The sequence below is a fragment of the Endocarpon pusillum genome, assembly GCF_000464535.1.
Source record: "Endocarpon pusillum Z07020 unplaced genomic scaffold scaffold1129, whole genome shotgun sequence".
NCBI lineage: Eukaryota > Fungi > Ascomycota > Eurotiomycetes > Verrucariales > Verrucariaceae > Endocarpon > Endocarpon pusillum.
In genome coordinates this window covers 26,422-44,910 of record NW_006913634.1, presented here as the reverse complement: position 1 = coordinate 44,910, position 18,489 = coordinate 26,422, and the positions used below count along the sequence as shown (strand labels likewise).

At 49.0% G+C, this 18,489-nt stretch overlaps 7 protein-coding genes across 7 annotated transcripts; 3 read left to right on the top strand and 4 right to left on the bottom strand.

Annotated features, from left to right (window-relative positions):
• Positions 1–330: 330 nt before the first annotated feature.
• EPUS_08966 (uncharacterized protein) lies at positions 331–1,236 on the top strand (the record flags this gene model as incomplete). The annotated part of the gene is made up of 1 exon (XM_007789579.1): positions 331–1,236. The coding sequence occupies one exon, from the start codon at positions 331–333 to the stop codon at positions 1,234–1,236; it is 906 nt and encodes a 301-aa protein (XP_007787769.1).
• Positions 1,237–1,403: 167 nt separating this feature from the next.
• EPUS_08965 (Adenylosuccinate synthetase) lies at positions 1,404–2,853 on the bottom strand (the record flags this gene model as incomplete). The annotated part of the gene is made up of 2 exons (XM_007789578.1): positions 1,404–2,192; positions 2,263–2,853. The coding sequence occupies 2 exons, from the start codon at positions 2,851–2,853 to the stop codon at positions 1,404–1,406; spliced, it is 1,380 nt and encodes a 459-aa protein (XP_007787768.1).
• Positions 2,854–3,276: 423 nt separating this feature from the next.
• On the bottom strand, positions 3,277–7,228 carry EPUS_08964 (uncharacterized protein; the record flags this gene model as incomplete). The annotated part of the gene is made up of 5 exons (XM_007789577.1): positions 3,277–3,839; positions 3,889–4,257; positions 4,354–4,677; positions 4,728–4,989; positions 6,356–7,228. 5 exons carry the CDS (start codon positions 7,226–7,228, stop codon positions 3,277–3,279), a joined length of 2,391 nt encoding a protein of 796 aa, XP_007787767.1.
• Positions 7,229–8,850: 1,622 nt separating this feature from the next.
• On the bottom strand, positions 8,851–10,172 carry EPUS_08963 (uncharacterized protein; the record flags this gene model as incomplete). The annotated part of the gene is made up of 3 exons (XM_007789576.1): positions 8,851–9,124; positions 9,176–10,016; positions 10,118–10,172. The coding sequence occupies 3 exons, from the start codon at positions 10,170–10,172 to the stop codon at positions 8,851–8,853; spliced, it is 1,170 nt and encodes a 389-aa protein (XP_007787766.1).
• A 2,166-nt stretch (positions 10,173–12,338) lies between these two features.
• EPUS_08962 (uncharacterized protein) lies at positions 12,339–13,544 on the top strand (the record flags this gene model as incomplete). The annotated part of the gene is made up of 1 exon (XM_007789575.1): positions 12,339–13,544. The coding sequence occupies one exon, from the start codon at positions 12,339–12,341 to the stop codon at positions 13,542–13,544; it is 1,206 nt and encodes a 401-aa protein (XP_007787765.1).
• A 690-nt stretch (positions 13,545–14,234) lies between these two features.
• Positions 14,235–15,572, bottom strand: EPUS_08961 (uncharacterized protein; the record flags this gene model as incomplete). The annotated part of the gene is made up of 6 exons (XM_007789574.1): positions 14,235–14,504; positions 14,560–14,906; positions 14,956–15,174; positions 15,228–15,301; positions 15,351–15,385; positions 15,474–15,572. 6 exons carry the CDS (start codon positions 15,570–15,572, stop codon positions 14,235–14,237), a joined length of 1,044 nt encoding a protein of 347 aa, XP_007787764.1.
• A 1,410-nt stretch (positions 15,573–16,982) lies between these two features.
• EPUS_08960 (Non-specific lipid-transfer protein) lies at positions 16,983–18,408 on the top strand (the record flags this gene model as incomplete). The annotated part of the gene is made up of 2 exons (XM_007789573.1): positions 16,983–17,473; positions 17,526–18,408. 2 exons carry the CDS (start codon positions 16,983–16,985, stop codon positions 18,406–18,408), a joined length of 1,374 nt encoding a protein of 457 aa, XP_007787763.1.
• Positions 18,409–18,489: the final 81 nt, after the last annotated feature.

Sequence of the window (18,489 nt, the reverse complement as noted above, 5' to 3'; positions counted from 1 at the left end):
AATTGCAACACTTTTGGGACGCACAATATATATGTGCGTGGATGAACAATCTAGTCTTTTGAGGTCTGAGCCTCGGAAAGTGTTCTACATACTGTACCTATTCGAAAATGGCAACAATGGTCTCCTTTGTGAGAGGCGCGTGGATCAAATACAATAAGACAGACGTTGCGCAAACCAGTTTTCCTTTTTTGACCAGATAATCTCATCAAATGGACAGTGATCCTAAGGCTTTGCATGGCTACGGCATTGCAGGCAACGTTAATGTCCCATCCAGTGCTTGATATCTGCTGCCCGGCTTCCTGCTCTTGACTTCTCTGGGATCTACATAACATGTCCTCCCCATATTCAAGGGACGCATCTCGCTCCTATTTGATACCTCTTATCCTTGGCTTCCTCTCCATCCTCATAACTATCTCCATTCTCACACTCACACGGCTCCTAACCATTCTCGTCCGTCCCAGAGCCACTTCTCTTGGTCCTACACGTCCAACAACTTCCAGCAGACATCCTACCCATCTACTCATTGTCCTGGGAAGTGGGGGCCATACCGCCGAAATGCTCAACATGCTTCGCTGTGTACCACTCTTATCTCTAAAGTTCACCTATCGAACCTATGTGGTGTCATCCGGTGACGGATTCTCTGCTCTTAAGGCAAGGGAGTTCGAGATGGAGATCGCTGGACATCAAGCAGATCCCGCGAAGACCCAGGAGGCAGGAGAGATACTGCACACCATTCGCGGAAGCTACGATATCGTGGCTGTTCGTCGAGCGCGTCGGGTCCACCAAAGCCTATTCTCAACGCCTTGGACGGCATCTTTGTGTGTGTGGGATTGCATCAGAGTGATCATGGACAGAAATCCTCGTCGAACCGGACTTCCGCCACACCAATCATGTAATATCCAAAACCCTGGATATCCTGATCTAATCCTCACCAACGGTCCTGGGACAGGCGTCTGTGTGGTCTTGGCATCCCTTATTGTACTCTTCTTCGGCTTCAGTGGCCCTGCATCGTCCACATCCGGTGAGAAGTTCGAGGAAAAGCCAGACAGGCTATCACGATGGCAGCAGTCAGGCCAGATGAGGACCATTTTCATCGAATCGTGGGCACGGGTCAAGACTTTGAGCTTGAGCGGGAAAATCTTGTTACCCTTCGTGGATCGTTTTCTTGTCCAATGGCCGGCTTTAGAGGGCAAAGGGGGTGGCAAAGCAGAATTTGTGGGAGCTTTAGTTGCATGAGCCTTCGTCGGAGAGTGAGGTGTATCCTTCACCATTGCCTTCGAAGATATTAGGGCCACGTCCATACCTTCTATGACCTGTTTCTATGCAACATTTCTTGGGAATTTGCCCCAGGATCCCACTTCGAAGTTACCTACTATCCAATATCCTTGTCTGGTCTTGAAGCACTACCTCGTCACCATATCCTCACGTCTTGGACCCGTCCCAATCCATTTCACTTCGATTCCCACCCATTTTTCAATGAACGACACATACTCCTTGGCCCTTTCTGGCAAGTCCTCCCACCTTCTACATCCTGTCGTTTCTGCCTTCCACCCTTCGAAGGTCTTGTACACGATCTCTATCCGATCCATTTGATCAAGGTCCGCCGGGAAAGTATCGAGCTCCTCACCATCTAGTTTGTATCCAATCGCGACCCGGATTTCCTCAAATGAATCCAAGATATCGAGCTTAGTGAGGTTGATTTGTGTATAGCAGTTGACTTGCGCAGAGTACTTGACGAGCACAAGGTCCAACCAGCCACACCTTCTTCGTCGCCCAGTTGTGACTCCGAATTCTCTACCTATTTTTTGTAGCTTTTCGCCATAGTGAACGTCTCCTCCGTCCCTTTCTGGTGTCAACTCGGTTGGGAAAGGACCCGAGCCGACTCGCGTAGTGTATGCTTTGACGACACCAATGATTGAGGAGCCAGGTGTTGAGAACGCAAGAGGAGACAATCCTCCCAATCCAGTGAAGACGCCTCCGAGGCCGGTATTAGATGAGGTGACAAAGGGGTAAGTGCCATGGTCTATATCAAGCAGAAGGGCGTTTGCGCCTTCAATCAGAATGTTGTGAGATGGTCGCTCTTGCAGTGTGACAACACCGTTAGCGACAGGTGGAGGCGGAGCTGGAGTTGATGCGGCAGCGAGTAGTGGTGTTTGAGCGATGACATACTGCGAAAGCGTTTTGCGATAGTCCTGCGTTGAGTCCAGTCAATTGCTGTGACATTTGCACGTATGGTAAGAAACATGCCTTGCACCTTCTGACCTCACCCTCCAAGTCGTAGCCGCCGAGTGCTTCATCGCCATATAATCTCCGGTATCCCTTCTCCAAGTCTCTCAGCCTCCCCTCCCACCGTCCCTTACCTTCCTTTTCCTGACTCACGAGCATCCAAAATGGTACTCCTCTCCTTGCCACCTTATCAGCATAACACGGTCCAATGCCCTTCCTCGTCGTCCCAATCTTCCCCTTCCCACCGTCCTTTTTGCCCGACACATCCTCCACGATACCGTCGACGGCAACATGCAGGTCAAAACATACGTGAGCACGGTCACTGATCAATATTCTTTCTCTCACTCCAGTCAAGCCCTTCCGTTCCAAATCGTCCAGCTCCTTGAAGAATGACGGGACATGCACGACGCATCCAGCGCCGATCAGATTGACTGTGCAGGCTGGGTTGATAAGACCAGAAGGAAGGATGTGGAAGTCATAGGTGGTGTTGTCAACCACGATTGTGTGACCAGCATTATTGCCTCCAGCTGCACGGCAGCAGAGAGTGGAGCGTTGGGCGAGGATGTCGACAAGTTTGCCTTTGCCTTCGTCGCCCCACTGAGAGCCGAGGACAAGAGTAGTGGGCATGTTCAGGACGAGGGAAGACAGGAACGGTTTGCCAGTACTCAGTGACGCGTGGGTAAAATCTCATTCTGAAGTGGTAAAAAACATCTTTTGCAGAGTCAATTGTTTCCCCTAAAACGACCTAATTGATGCGATGGGGTAACTGTACCATAGAAATTGCTAGAGGGGTACATATTACTTCGATGACGCTATTTCTGGCTCAAAAAAACATTTCATACTAGTAGATGCAACACCATCAAATGCACGAGTTAAAAGGCACCATATGTCTCTGAACCATCGATGGCCCTACGCCGACTCAAGGCTGCACAGCATGGAGGCGGTCTCACATCTCCAGGAAGATCCTGTCGTGCAGAGCACTATCCACTCTAAACCTGGCCTGCAGCTTGGCTCATGGGTGAATCCAACATGTAGCTGATCCACCAGGTCTCACAACTGGTCCTCATCATTGGGATCAGGCACACCTTCTTCGGCCTCGCTTCCAAGCTCTTCGGCCACCAGGTCTTGATCACCTCCTGCTCCATTTCCTTCCACCAACTCCTCGTCCTCACTACTTTCCCCGCTTCCGTCACTTAGGCCTTCACTGCCTGGATCATAGTCTTCCTCCTCCTCATCCTCGGCATCCTCTAACTCCTGCTGCGCCTTCTGCAGCTCACTCTGCTCCTCCTCTTCCCCTACTCCACCCTTGTCGTCTCCTTTCACAGCACCGTTATGCTTCAACTTTTTAGCCTTCCTGCTTTCCGCCAAACTGGCATCTTGCAGTCCATGACGCTTGATGTATACATCAATACCAGCAAAATCAGCTTGATCGATCATGGAGAATTCGTGCTCCTTAAGCTCTTCTTGATCTGGCAGCTGCACAGCTATATTCAGGTTGAACGTTCGTTGTAATACCGACGTGTATGATATTGAGTTGATTACCTCAAAAGGGAAGAATGCCAGCGGCTTCTTGAATCCGAAGAATATGCCAGTAGCCAGGAAGTACAAGTAGCCTGGCCACCATCAGCATGTAACCCAACATAGAGCACCATTACGACTTACCATCTTTGCTCCCCCTGAATGCTTTGACGTGATAGGCCTTCTCGCCCTTTCTATGCGCTTCTGGCGTTGCGCGTACAAATTCATCATCATTGGGTCCAACGACTTTGCCGGCCCTGGTATTCTCTAAGCACTTGTTTAGAGTCTGCTCAATGAGACTACCATCCTGTAAATGCTCGGAGTTTCCCGACCCCTTGTCGTTGAATGTAGTTAGCTTTTGCGGGCCGTCACTGACTGTCCATACAAGCGGTTCATTCGGATCACTGCCATTTGTGGAGAGCTTATCGCCTATACCTAAACCCGCCTCAGGCAAGAAGACAAAATTATGCTGTTTTTGGGCTTTTTCTGGGACTGGTAGTCGCAGAGCGTATTCTGATGGTCGCTTGTTAGTAGAATATCTTGCATAAAATGTGGAAGAGAGTATATGTATACTGAATGCTTGCATGCCCACCTTGTATTCTATCTCACCGGAAGCTGGGTGGCGCGCTCGAAGCTGATAGACTTGTGCACCATGACTAGACGGGGAAGTAACTTTTGCAACCTCAAGATGCAGTTTCTTGCGCATGGGTATTGAAAAGGAGAGATCTCTAGCTTCGAACAAGACCTTCGAGTTGTGATCCGGCAGCGATTCCCCACCGGCGGGTGATGCAGTACCATTTTTCAGCTTTCGCTTCTTCGTTGCTGGCTCAATTGCTTCTTCATCACAGATCCCGTTGCCGGCCACGTCACTTCGCAGATCGCGGACATACTCTGCGATCTCAACGTAAATGGGGACATCACTGGGGTGTTTGCCTAGTCGCAAGCATCAGTGTCAAGTCAGGAAAGGCCACGCGCAACCTTACGCATAGCATCGTGAACTTTCTTTGCTAGCTCTATCCTCTCACTAAAGGCGTCATCAATCAGCGCCTGATGAGCCATCACCCTGACACGTTGAACTTCCACGATGCGGATGTGCAAAGACGTGAGGTCGATTGCTCCAGTCGCAGCCCAGCCGACATAGAAATCGGCGCTTGCGGCAGGGAATGCTGCACGGCATAGCCGGGGATGCGTTGTAACTTTAGCACAAACTCTAAGTGCGACGACCTCCGCTGGTTGTAGGAGTGGCTGCAGCAACAAAACGTCTGCAGATGAATATGAAGAAGCAGTTGCGGTTCTTGCGAGCTGCTTCTCTTTTTCAAATAGATATTTGTATATCTTGGCTCAAATTACGCTGCTTTTATAACTTGCATGTGCTCTAAACCAGCTGAACGCAATTTCTCAGCGAGCAATCTGATGCAGAAAAAAGCCCAACCGAGCTTTTCCGAATGCAGCGTTTTGACATCCATTCAATTTGTCGAGTCTAGAGCCATGAACGACCAGCGGAGCAATTCCTACCTTTCCGGAGCAAGCTTGCAGAAGAGGTCATGTGCTCAATCTTACTTTGGCAGTAACAGCGAGGACAGCATGCTCGGTGACATTCCAACCTGCCAACAAGTATTCTAATTAGAGGGCTCACCATAGAATAACCATTTTTGTGCTGTTCAATTTAACGATGCTATTAGTTGTGCTCGGGAGGCGATGGGGACAGTGAAGATATCTTATATCCTTTATGACAGCGTCTGTTGGTCCATACTGCGATGAAAGAAAGCTCATATCACCTGTTTAAGAAGACACGAATAATATTGGGCTTTGTGCGAAGTCTTCGCTTTGACATAGTATCATTTGTAAGCCCTTGGCCGCTATCAATAAACCCGTCCAGTCCTCGCCCATAGTCATAGCAGGCCGTCAGGTGGTCATAGAAAAAAACACGCCCACAGGATTTTTTTGGTTTGTTGAGAACTCGGATGTGCTCTTTGGCGATTTTTTAATCTTAGAAACTAGTATGCTCGCATTATTCCGAATTTTGAAAGGCTCTTCTTAGTAAAAACCCACCGAAATTTCTTCCACTTTAGAGCAGATGCATTCTGAATCACCAAAGACGACCTTCTTGTGCATGAAGTCGAGCGCTCCATCGTAGTGAGAAATGTGTACGAGATCTTGAGGATATGCGATAAGTAGCAGCAGGCCTTGTCATGTTATCCAAATCTTAGAGCGAGCTTTCAACAAGACACCATGAGCTGCGTGAAGAAATAGTGCTGCATGGACTATGTTGGAGTGATCTTTTAGAAACGTCATGTGGCAAAGCTTCCCCCGGGCTAGTATCACTCTCGACTGTTTCCCACTTTCGCTTTGTAAAACCTGAGACAAAGTTTCGAGACCATTCAGATGGTTGGGGCGATGGTTGATCCGGTTCCACAGGAGGCAGATGTCTATCCTCGGCAAAGGAAGTGAACTGTCTACCCTCTGCCTCTGGGAAGAAGATTCTATGGTGTTGCCCTTGGCAAAACAGGGCGGAACGTTGTATAACATTCTTACGCGCCTCTTTTGAGTAGCTTTGCTCACAACACTCTTCAAGTACATATACCAGATATCGAATTTTCTGATCTCTCACATGGATCTCTCGGTCTTTCTGTTCGATGACTCGGTCTTTCTTGGCGAGCTGTTCTTGAGACAATATCTTCATTCGCTCAACCATGAGCACATGGATGTTGTAAGCAGCCAGAATGATATCTTTAGTCGGTGCTTTGGCGGAATCAAGCGTCCAGTTGACTTTCTTGCCAGCTGTCTCAAGGGCATAATCACTGACATGCTCATACATGAACACTAGGGACTTTTTGTGCTCATAGCGTCGGTATCGCTCTGTATCAGCATGCTTCCTTCTGCTCCTTTCTTTTAGTGTTTCAGCACCGCAGTCTGTCGCCTTGGTTTGGGACTTTGGAGCTTTCTTGCCACGCTTTTCTGGCTCGACGTTGAGTTCGTTTGAACTGTACGGCGGACGATCAGGTGATATCTCAGAACAACGTTTATCAAGTTCTTGTGGAGAAAATGTTTGCCATTCCATATCAGCTTCCCTGAGACCGTTTGTGGAGAAAAAGGATCTAGACGCTTCCATTTTCATCTCTGTCGTTTCCTCTTCCCGGTTTTGGTAAGCAGGTTCTTCTTCAAACTCGGCCAGCAGACATTTCAAGTATGAGCAGTCGAATCGGTCCAGAAGAGAGGACTTAAAACGAGCTCCATCTGCGTGTAGGGGCAGGCTGGACAGCCTTTGATGGAACTCAGGCGCATCCAACAATGGAATTCTAGGCAGGATCTGGCTCGTTCCCGATTCTTGAGAAGCGAATGGTGAGGATCGTCCCGGATCTATTGGCGGTAATAGCAAAGAGTTGGCACTGAGTGGCGTATTCAGCGCCTCGCTAGACGATAACTGTGGAAGGTTCTCGACATTCTTGAGCCTGTAGTGATTTTTCAGCTTTACCACGCACATGGCAGCGCTGAAGGTCTTACTCGATAGAAGAAGCACTCAAGGTGTGGGTTCGGTATCCTGGGCTAGGTGAAATCCAGCTAGTAGCTTGGATTGAGCATGACCGCGCCATATCCAGCTCTTATGACACAAGACGAATTAGGTACTGAGAATATGAAAATAATCTTCTGGCAACAACCACAGCTGGGAGGTATGCCAATGAAGATATACAGGCAGGGAGAGAAGGAAGCAAGGAACCGTAATATGAAACAAAAGTAAATAATAATAATAATATAGAAATTTCAGCCATTTGACCAGGTTCCATTTTCCACTAAAAGAGACGTTGCATTTAACGAGCTCAATTTAGCCCAAACCAGCTAACAGCACAGACATTGCCAAAAACATACCTCACTCAGAGACAAAACGCCACCTCGACCTCTGAGATGGGGTAGAATAATAGGAAGAGGCAAGATCGACATATTAAACGCCATGGGGATGTTGGTTACCGCTCGCACGAGAACTTGCGGTAGGCCTTTCCGCAATCATGGACGGCCGACGTGCAATGTTGTTGGCTTTCGCTGGTGTGGTAGACTGCACAGAAATGGTTGGACGATACCTCCTGCCGAATATAAACCCCTTGCATACTGTGTACTACGTATAGTTCTGTGGGGATGACATGAGGTCAGGCTCAGATGTCCAAGCGTTGGTAGCCACCGCAGGCCGGTACAATCCTATGAACCACGTCGAGTACAAACCCTGCTCTGGTTTATGAACATATCTGTGATTATGCCCATGCATCGAAAGAAAGACCACAACGTCAACGAATGGGACCTTACAGCTTCTGGGTGGGACCTGAATCACGCTATATAGACGATGCAAATCCGGTATAAGCGCCGCTCAACCATGGTTTAGGAAATAAGGAAAGGTTTTGGTAGACAAGTCAGGATATTCCCAGTAGCATTCCCTTGTTCTTCAAGAGCAACCTGCAAAGCTGACTGGAGAATCAGGGTGGGTATTCTGGATGACTAGCCCGGCGAAAAGGATTAAGGAGAGGTCTGTTTTGAAAATGAATCCTTGCTTAGTGTAAGGCTAAGATCGGCTTAGCCTTCCGAAGAACAGAGGAGGTGCTCAACTTGGTCTATCTGATATCATACAGGGCAATCTTCACAAGACTTACCGTCTACTACTCGAGTAGGGAAAGCTTTCATGTAGGTTGGTTGAACTACTACTAGTTACCGGAACTCGTCGGTCAAGGTAGCCTCGCTTACTTGTTACGTTAAGGCAAATTTAAACGTGACCTATTCATTCAACATCACCGGCTGTGAAGACTACGCAACCATGGTATGTCTGTCTAGGACCAATGAGCAATTTATTGTGCTAAAAGAAAATATGATGCATGTACGCATGATGCACGCTCCACCGGTAATCCTTCCAACATACGAAAAAAAGCCCCAGCCACAACCATGGGAGCTCTTGAACAGCAACAATAAGTAGAGGATACCAGGCACATAATGACATGTCAGTCTGGATGTTTGTTCACGCAAACTGTTGTGTGGTTTTGCTGTGTACCGAGCGAGAGACTTGAAGCCATCGGTCAATTAAGTAAGCTTAAGTGGTGCAAAAGACAACGCCAAGTTCCCTACCCATCACAGCATGAACAAGAAAGCAATAAGCCCGAAAACGCTGTACGTAGGCATGTCAGGATTGAAAGTGGTTGGAGCGGCGCTTCTGGAATTGTTTCCGGAGCTATCGGCATTGGTGCCAAGACCACCTGGAGTCTCTTGAGATCCGGCGCATGTGTAGACGCCCTTGACGATATCCCTGTCACGAAGGTCGTCGAATCCGTCACAGGTGAAAGTGCTACTAGTCGTTTGCATATTGAAACCACCGCGAGCATCACTTAGAGCTGGTAGATTAACTCTATTTCTTGTTAGTGACGATCACAACCTGAACGGCGGGTGAGGGCCTCACTCGTCAAAAACGCCACTAAAGTCTAGAGCTCCAACAACTGTTTCGAGCGCTGGGAACCCATCAATTACCAACAGATCAGGGTTGTTGTTGATATTCAAGGCAGCACCAATCTGGATGATCTGTGGTACGGAGATGTTGGAGAGTCCCATATTGTCCTGGAACACAAGAGCTTGGCCAGTCTCAGTCAGGTTTGGCAATGAAATGCTTTCGAAAGTGTTTGAGTAGAAGCCGATTGAGCCATTGACATACGAAAGGGAAGGGACCTGTACATCGCTGACGTTACGAAAGGTCATGTTGGCCGCTTGTTGCAGGTTGGGGAGCTTGATCTCGAGGGTCCGAGAATTGGCGGCAAATGAAATTGACGTGTTGACAATCCTCATGTTGTTCACATCCACCGTATCCAAGTATCGGTTGTTGTTGATGTCCATCAACCCGACGGTTTCCAGCTCAAGACCATTAAGGGACGTCAGGCCAGTGTTGCTGACAAGGATATTGGTCACCGTCGAAACACCGCGGTTGAATGTGAGGGACTGCAGGGCTGGTAGAGCGATCCACTGGATTGTAAGAACTTCGGTAAGCGAGTCGAATGCTAAGGTTGACAGAATCTGAAGCTCTTCGAGCTCGAACTTGCCGCCAATAGTTGCGAGATTGTTAGCCGAGAGTGAGGTGAGTTGCGTAGCGTTGACGCATGTGAGATCGCCGGTAATTTCTTCAACGCCGTCGATGGCGAGCGTGCCAGAGACCGAAGAGCCAATAAGCACATCGCCCTCGATGATAGAGCATTCAGCAATTGCTTCAGCATCTCCTTGATGTTGAATATTGATAGGGCCCTCACATTGAGCTGCAGATCGAGGTCAGTCGCTGCATCTCCGCTGAAAGTTGATACAATCTTCTGCAGTGCTGCAAATAGAGGATGTGTGAATTTTGAGATTGATCACATACCGAGAGCAGCACCTGCGGCTGCAAGAACCGGGAGCATGTATCTTGTGAGAACCATCGTGATGATTTAGGCTTTCGTGGTCTGTGATGAAGCTGCAGCGCGTCAGAGGTTGCTTTCACGATTTAATGTAGCATGGATGATGGATGGTGGGCGGAAGGAGAGTGTATTGGTTGAATCTTGCATGAATGAGTGGGTGACAGATTGTATCATCACCGTGAACACCACAGATCAGTTGAGCTTACCAGGAATGCAAAAAATTATGGTATAGGTGCTTTTGGAAGTCGAATACTGGCAATCGAAGTTCTGGGATAAATTTTCGAGTACCAGGACGACGGCTGTAAATTAAGCTGATGATCCAACGAGTGAATCAAAGGGAGAATTACAAGGGAGCTTCAGCGAAGGACAAGCTATGAACGACCTTGAAAATAAATCAGTTGGCAGGCACGATCCTGTGACTTGGATGCGTGGCTGGAGAATGAAGGATGAAAATGAAGGAGGACGAAGAAATAGATGAACGAGCGACTGGAACGCAGGCGTGATGGGTGAAGAGAGGATATTGGCCGGTTGAATTGGCGGTTTAGCTGGGTCTGATTGCAGGAAAAAGTTTTGGGGGAGGGTTGGCATTGGAAAACTGGAGCCAAGGCACGCAGGGAAGCCAATGTCCAAGCTAATAACGCGCGGCTGGTTTCAATAATGGTCAATGACTTGTTTACAGTCAGTAAAATGTTGTGGTAATGATGGTTACACCATACAACCCATGCTCGGGTTGAGGACCCACCCGCGATAGTCTGTAAATTAATCATTCTGATTCGGATAGATTAGTGGTCCAGGCACGAGCAAACTTCTAAGAAAGGAGAAGCTTCTCCATCTATGCGATCATGCGAACAGGAGACTGGTAGCCGTAGTCCTCTGCTGTCTCACAAGCAAACTAATTCCCATCAAGATTCGCTTCTGTGGTCAAAATTACTGGTCCTTACAATACACATGCATATCTTGACAGCGACCTTTGGCTCCTGCCCAGCACGCTAGAAACTATTCATCCATCCTCCCGAAAGCAATTGCCAATCTTCGGCGTTCCTCTCGCTAAGGTATCTGGCGGCTGGTGCAAGTAACGTAGTACGTAGTACATGAGATCCACACCGAAACGATGAAGGATCTGCAGGTCCAGCAACCAGGGGCTCAATACACTTATCAGCAGCTTTGTCTTAACAGACTCCACAATCAATTCTCTCGGTGTTCCTCAGGTCATGCCAATTTCTCTGTTAGACTAGTCCGCATTTGAGAATACAATTGCAGTCATCCCAGTCTCTGGCTCTGTACCGTGTTTCCTAAAAGTTTGAGAAGTAAAAAAGTGCGTTGCTTTGTCCATCTCATTCTCAAACATTGCGCTGGCAAGTACGGAGTACTGGCAATTGTCTCAACCCGCACCTGTAGCCAATTTAACCCATGTTGACGTAGGTGGATCCAGCAAGGGTAATCCTGCCGCTGGCGGCCGAGAAACTCCGTGCCACAACGCACTAATGTGACAATACACGTACCAGAATCAGGTGCAACAAAATCCAGCGTTGGGTGGATTGAACTCCTGATATCGAGGTTCTAGCTTGCAGCGATTGTGCGTTACCTTTACGTAGTAAGAAAGCGACTTAACATATTCAAGCTATCACCAGATGGAGTCGTCGCCTCCCACACGGGACTTTGACAAGGGACTGTCGATTTCTGGTCGTTAGGTATGTTAACGCGCATCAGCACCTTCTGGTAGAGAGACATTTTTGCCGTAGTTGGGCATATTCTCATCTTCCTACCAAGTCGAATGTCTCCATGGACCGACAAAGCTCTAATTGTAATATGATCCGGTTTCACACAAGCAAGATAGGTGTCAATTTTCATTTCCAGTTGTTTTGAAGCGCCTTTCAACAAACTCGTCGTCATTTTTCAAGTATCCAACTCCTTTGAAGGATCTGTGGCTGGAGAACGCCACATGCATAAAGACGCAACTCGTGTCATCCGCCTTGGCATTACGAATCCGCAGCTCGACTTGAATCTGTACGATCTGTATGAACAATAGATAACCACCCAGCAGCAAGAAACTCGGATTCAATATAGCCCATCATCTTACTAGCCCTTTGCACTATCCAGAAACTGATCTCAGATACTACAACTAGCTGGCAGGTTGGTTTCCTCGCGGATCAGTTGTGTGCGACTTTGGCGTGGGTGTCCGAGGTCATGTCACTCAGACGCTCGGCACGCACAGCCAGTATTCCATTGAAAAGCGGCATGACCACTAGAGCTTCCATTTCAGATCCCAAACGGCCATTGACTCCTGATGATGAACCACTGACAGTGTCCAAGAGATCCAAGCGCCACTCATCTCGAAAACCGAGCACCACTACAGCAGAGCCCACTAGCTTCAAGGTACCTCTACCTCCCTCGAGGCCTAAGCGCAAGCACACTCCTCCTACAGAAACAGATGAACCTCCTCCACTAACACCTACTCCGTCTCTTGTCGGTCTGATCAGCGCCCCAACCTACAGCTCTGGTGACATTGACAATGCAACGCCCCCACCACCTTCCCGGCCAGCAGACCCACATATTAGCAATGCAACACTTGTCACACCAGGCGGGACACAAGCAACAGCATATTCCTCATATGTTCCAGAATCCTCTCCTTCGAAACTCGGGCTAAAAGGTCCTTCTCACCCCACCTCCACAGCCTCCAACCTTCTCTCCCAGGCTTGCGCCCACCTAATATCTGTCGAGCCCAAACTCGCCCCCCTGATTCGCAAACATACCTGCCACATATTCTCTCCTTCCGGGCTAGCCGAAAAAATCGATCCTTTTCGGTCACTCGCTTCGGGAATAATGGCGCAGCAGGTATCTGGCGCAGCCGCAAAGTCCATCAAGAACAAATTCATAGGTCTGTTCAACGGTGATGATCCTCCGCAATCAAACTTTCCAACTCCAGTGCAGGTTGTTGCAACAGACATTTCAAGGCTCCGATTAGCCGGCTTGAGCCAGAGAAAGGCAGAGTACATACATGGCTTAGCGGAGAAGTTCGCCACCGGTGAACTATCTACCAGCATGCTCCTTCAAGCCAGTGATGAGGAAGTAATGGAGAAATTGATCGCAGTCCGGGGTTTGGGCAAATGGTCCGTCGAAATGTTCGCCTGCTTTGGCTTGAAACGCATGGACGTCTTCTCGACTGGTGATCTTGGGGTACAACGAGGGATGGCGGCGTTCATGGGGAAAGATGTAAGTAAGCTGAAGGCCAAGGGCGGGGGAAAGTGGAAGTATATGTCTGAGAAGGATATGCTGGAGGGAAGTGAGAAATATCGACCATATCGAAGCTTATTCATGTGGTATATGTGGAGGGCAGAGGACGTGGACGTGAGTGCTGTGGAGGGAAACGGGGAGGGCGCTGCATCTGTGTAGAGGCATCAAGAAGCTTGAAGAGTGTACTACCAAGACTTTAGACGAAGGATTGAACATGCATTAGAAAGCTAGAAGAGGCGGCCGCTCGGCTTATACAGGAGTGATCAGGATAAAACTAAAGTCGGCTGCGAAATGTTCACTTCTCTAGCTACATAAGGAGGCCGACCTTTTCCAGCAGATATTACGTGAGGGTCGAGACTTCTGGACAACCATAATGAAGAGCAAGGTTCATTATGGATAAACAATTGGGGCGGCTTCCTTCACTCTAATTCACGTTCCTTTCTATGAGTCAGCAGAAAAATAGCAGCATAGACCTTAGTAAGTTATTCAACCTTTAGGGCGACGCCTGTCTCTCAACTGAGGAGCCACATATTGAACTCCAGCTTTTCCTATCCAAATGCATAATAATATACAAGCGTCCTCGCGTATTAGACCATCTAAACCCCCCTCCACACTTCCTGAACTACTTCTCCAGTACAAAGATCTTCAAATTCATGTTAGCGATTTCCTGTAGTCAGCTTAGCAATCACAATCAATGACAGCACTAGGTAGGAAACATGGGTCTTCGAATTTCATTGTTTCAAGCTAGGCGGCCAGTGCCCTTTATGGCATGGCAAGATGTGCAAGTGCAATTGATTGAAAACAAGGCAGCGGAAACAAGCAACTCCCCTATCCAGTTATCTGCCTACCCTAAATGGTAGGTGGCCTTCCTAGGGCCCTCTTCTCCTTGTCTCGGTCCTCCAGCTTCGTGGTGCCGTCCTTAAACGGCTTTGCATTGATCCAGTTCTTGATCTCCTCGAACAGGGACATCTGAATCATATTCTGAATACAGGAACGCATAATGATCATCTCGATGCCCTTGAACTTGGAAGAACGCGCTGCAGATTCTTGTGCGACTTTGGAGACGTTGCCGACAAGGGAGTTCTGGACGCGAGTCTTCATCGTGTCGAGCGGGTAGGTCTACATGCGCGTGTAAGTGGATCTTGAATGATGGCAAACACGATTGTCTACTTACCAAGCTCCAAGAACAGATACCGCAGAGCATGCCGGCCGTGGCAACAGCAAGAGGTGTGTTGGCCTTTTCGGTCTTTTGAAAGCTTGTCATTGCCTGCTTCGTAGCCTCATAGACACCGAAATAGATTGCACTTCCCACCACATCACGCGCCAGGTGGAGCTTGAAGCCGGTGTAGAGGCCGAAGAATCCGTGACGTTGGAAGATTTCGCGCGTTGCAGCAATAGAGGAGACTCGTCCGACGTTCTTCTTTGGAGCGACGTTGCTGATAGATGGACCTCGAGCTTCGCCACTGAGGCCAGCCATAAGGACTGAAGTCTGAGTAGCATTCTTGGCAACTTCGACAGGACCTTTCAAGCTATCAGGACTAACATCATTCCTCTTGGATTGAAGACTTACAGGTGAAGAGAGTAGTCGCAACACCAGAGATTGCACCGGCTGTGCCAAAGCAGAATGTTGTGGAAAAGTTTGGGTAGGTGCCAGGGGTGTTGACCAGTGCAAGGGGTGAGTCTCCTGTGGCTCTGCTCATTATTCCGTCGATGGCATATTTTGTTTGCTGGTAGACAGAGAAACCGATGACACGCGATATAGTGATAAGGATCAGTGGTGCAGTAGTTCCTGTAGCTTTTGTCAACTTGTGCAGCATTGGGGATCAGCTCTTCAGGACATACCCGCCCAGAAACCACGGATGCCTTCAGTCTTGTGGGTGTACTTGATGCATTCCCAACCATTCTTGAAGTGTTTACTATAAGAATAAGCGTTGGCTACATCTTGTAGAGCACAAATCTCCTTACGACTGCATGCGTGTCTTGATATTCTCAAATGGGGACTGTAGACACCGTAAGTAACAGAAGAGCAGCTGCGTGCCAGGTGGAGGTCCAGTGCTGCACACGGAATGGTGAGAGACAAGAGCTTACACCAGCAAGAACTGCCAGGACTGTTGCTGGGCACGATGCAAACTGGGTTCGGTATTTCTTGATCAGCCGTGTCCTCGTATCGTAATCTAACCATGCCATGTTGCCAGTGATGCCAGGTGCTATCGGCGGTTGTGAATGTTTGGAAGGAAGTTTTGAAGTGGTGTCATGTTCAAGTGAGAGTGAGTCGTGTTCTTTATTTGCGTGGGTCATGACCAACACATGTTTGGCCAAAGGTCGACAACAACAACTAGGACGACGGTGGGCTGCGGAACCCAATGGAACGCAAAGCGGTCTCTCAACCTTTGAGCAGACCTCTCGGCGTCCCACACTCTTCCATCTATCCCATGAAGGTCCTCCCCGGTTCAGTCTCTATCCGCTCACGGCTTCTATGCGAAGAAGTTCCCAATTCGAGCTTCTCTTGGATTCTTCCCTCCCTATGTCGACTTTGCTAGCACTCGAACGCTCGCCTGGTAAAGAAACACTTGACGACTCTTCGTTAATATAGCTTTCCAGACAACAAAGACTCCAGAGGGGTGGATGATATTGTGCCACTCAAGCTAGGTGATCGGTAGTATTGCCAAACGCGGGGCACGACACCCTTGGAGCTGTGGTGCAAGAGCACTGTTAGCTTCATTGTCTGCAAACAGGTCTTGAAGGACACGCGATGGGAAGAGAAGCTCACAGAAGCCCACAAAAGCTATATGATGGCTTCAAACCATTAGGGATGTGCAGATTAGAAGAAGAGAGGGCATAGAAGATAAGTAGGAGGGAGCTATATCAAGGCGTCGACATGTGCAGTGAGGATGAATTGGGTTTAGTCGATTTACTGTTTCCTGTCTGAACTGACGTCCGACATTGGCTAGAGCATCTTAAGCCCGGGGGGGCGAATGGTCTGCTCCCCTGGTAGATCTCAGGGTCTGTGCTTGACAACTCAAGCCACAAATCCTTTGGTTACGAAGGAGAAGAGGAGAAGAAGCACGCCTCACCCACACTTATCCCTCCGAGAGCGGCAACCAGTGGTAGCTCATAGACCTAATTGGTTGCATAGGGCGGAAGGGTTCGCTGGCCACTCTGCTTGATATCCACATCTGTGCATTGGGTTAGTGAGAAGCATGCTTGGGACCCTGATGATGTGTGACGCCGAAAGAAGCAAGCCTGTCGCTTCTCGCTTTTCGAGAATTGATGGACCAGAAACATCAGCCACAGCTCGAGAGCTACGAGCCTACAATTCCCTGCGTTTTGGGGCCGAAGGGCTGTACTCGAGCCTCGGTCCCCCCGCATTATTTTGGCGCCTGGGCCTGCAGGCTCGTGTTTGGTTGAGAAGAGGTGGTACTCCTAGTTATCGAAGATCCTCGTTGCCCTGGCGGGACGGAGTATCGGCAAGAAGTTCCGCTCTGTTACACGGTCCCACTTGCAACATCAACGCTGTCATAGATAGACTTATTGTGATACTCGCAAGCCTAATGTTTCCATCTCACTCCTCCAAAACCCGCTCGCCTCTCTTTCAAGATGGGTCGCACTGCTGCACCGGCATATGTCTTGGGAGTGGGCATGACCAAGTTCATCAAACCTCGTGGCAAAGTGGACTATCCGGAGCTTGGATTCGAAGCTGGCATCAAGGCCATGTTAGATGCTCAGATCTCGTACGACGATGTGGACCAGGGCGTGGCATGTTACTGCTATGGAGACAGCACCTGCGGCCAACGAGTCTTTTACCAGTTCGGAATGACACAGATACCCATATATAATGTGAACAATAATTGCTCGACGGGTAGTACTGGTCTGAGTATGGCAAGAACTATGGTCAGCTACAGCGCCGCTGATTGCGTGTTGGTGGTTGGCTTCGAGAAGATGAATCCCGGGAGTCTCCAAGCGTACTTCAATGACAGGGCGAATCCAACGGGCACAACCGGAAAGATGATGCAAGAGACGAGAGGCGTGACCAACGCGCCAAGTGCAGCTCAGCTTTTCGGCAATGCAGGTCGGGAGTACATGGAGAAGTGAGTGTTCCAGAAGGCGGCATGAGCAAGCTTCAACTGACCAGTTGCACAGATACGGAGCGAGACCAGAGGACTTTGCTGAGATAGCTCGAATCAACCATGAACACTCGAAAAGGAATCCATACTCCCAATTCCAGGACGAATACAGCCTAGAACAGGTCTTGAAATCTCCCATGATCCACGAGCCATTGACAAAGCTGCAATGCTGCCCTACCTCGGACGGCGGTGCTGCAGCAGTGATAGTTTCACAAAAATTCCTTGATGCTCGACCACACCTGATAGAGCAGGCAGTGTTGATTGCAGGTCAGCGCTTGGCAACTGATGGTCCATCGCTGTTTGACCGCAGCTCTATCGACCTTGTCGGGTACGGCATGTCCCAATGTGCTGCTGAGGCCGCTCTCGTAGAGGCCGGAGTGCAGCCAAAGGATATCAAAGTGGTTGAGCTGCATGATTGCTTCTCTGCAAATGAAATGACCACAATCGATGCGCTTGGGCTGTGTGAACACGGCAAAGCCCACGAAATGGTTAGAGCGGGTGATATTACCTTTGGTGGAAAGGTGGTAATAAACCCGTCCGGTGGGCTGATCTCGAAAGGCCACCCTCTTGGTGCGACGGGTCTTGCACAGTGCGCCGAATTGGTCTGGCACCTTCGTGGGTGGGCAAACAATCGTTTAGTCGAAGGCGCCGATGTTTGTCTGCAACACAACCTTGGGCTTGGTGGTGCAGTAGTGGTGACCGTGTATAAGCGAGCGGATGGGAAGAGCGCCAAAGCAATACCAAGTGATATTGTTGGACAGCGGAACAAACTAGGGTATAATCCAGCAGTCGAGGCAAGAGGCTTCACGTCAGAACAGGTTGACCGAACGAGAAGTTCGAAATCGAGAAGTGAGTGGGCACTACAAGACACGCAGCTGAAAGTGCAGGCAAGGTTCTGATTGCGATATCTGTAAATGATCTTGGACTGCTTTCTATTCATACCAGGAAAGGGTATCGTGCTGGGTCGTGTTGGCCTTCCA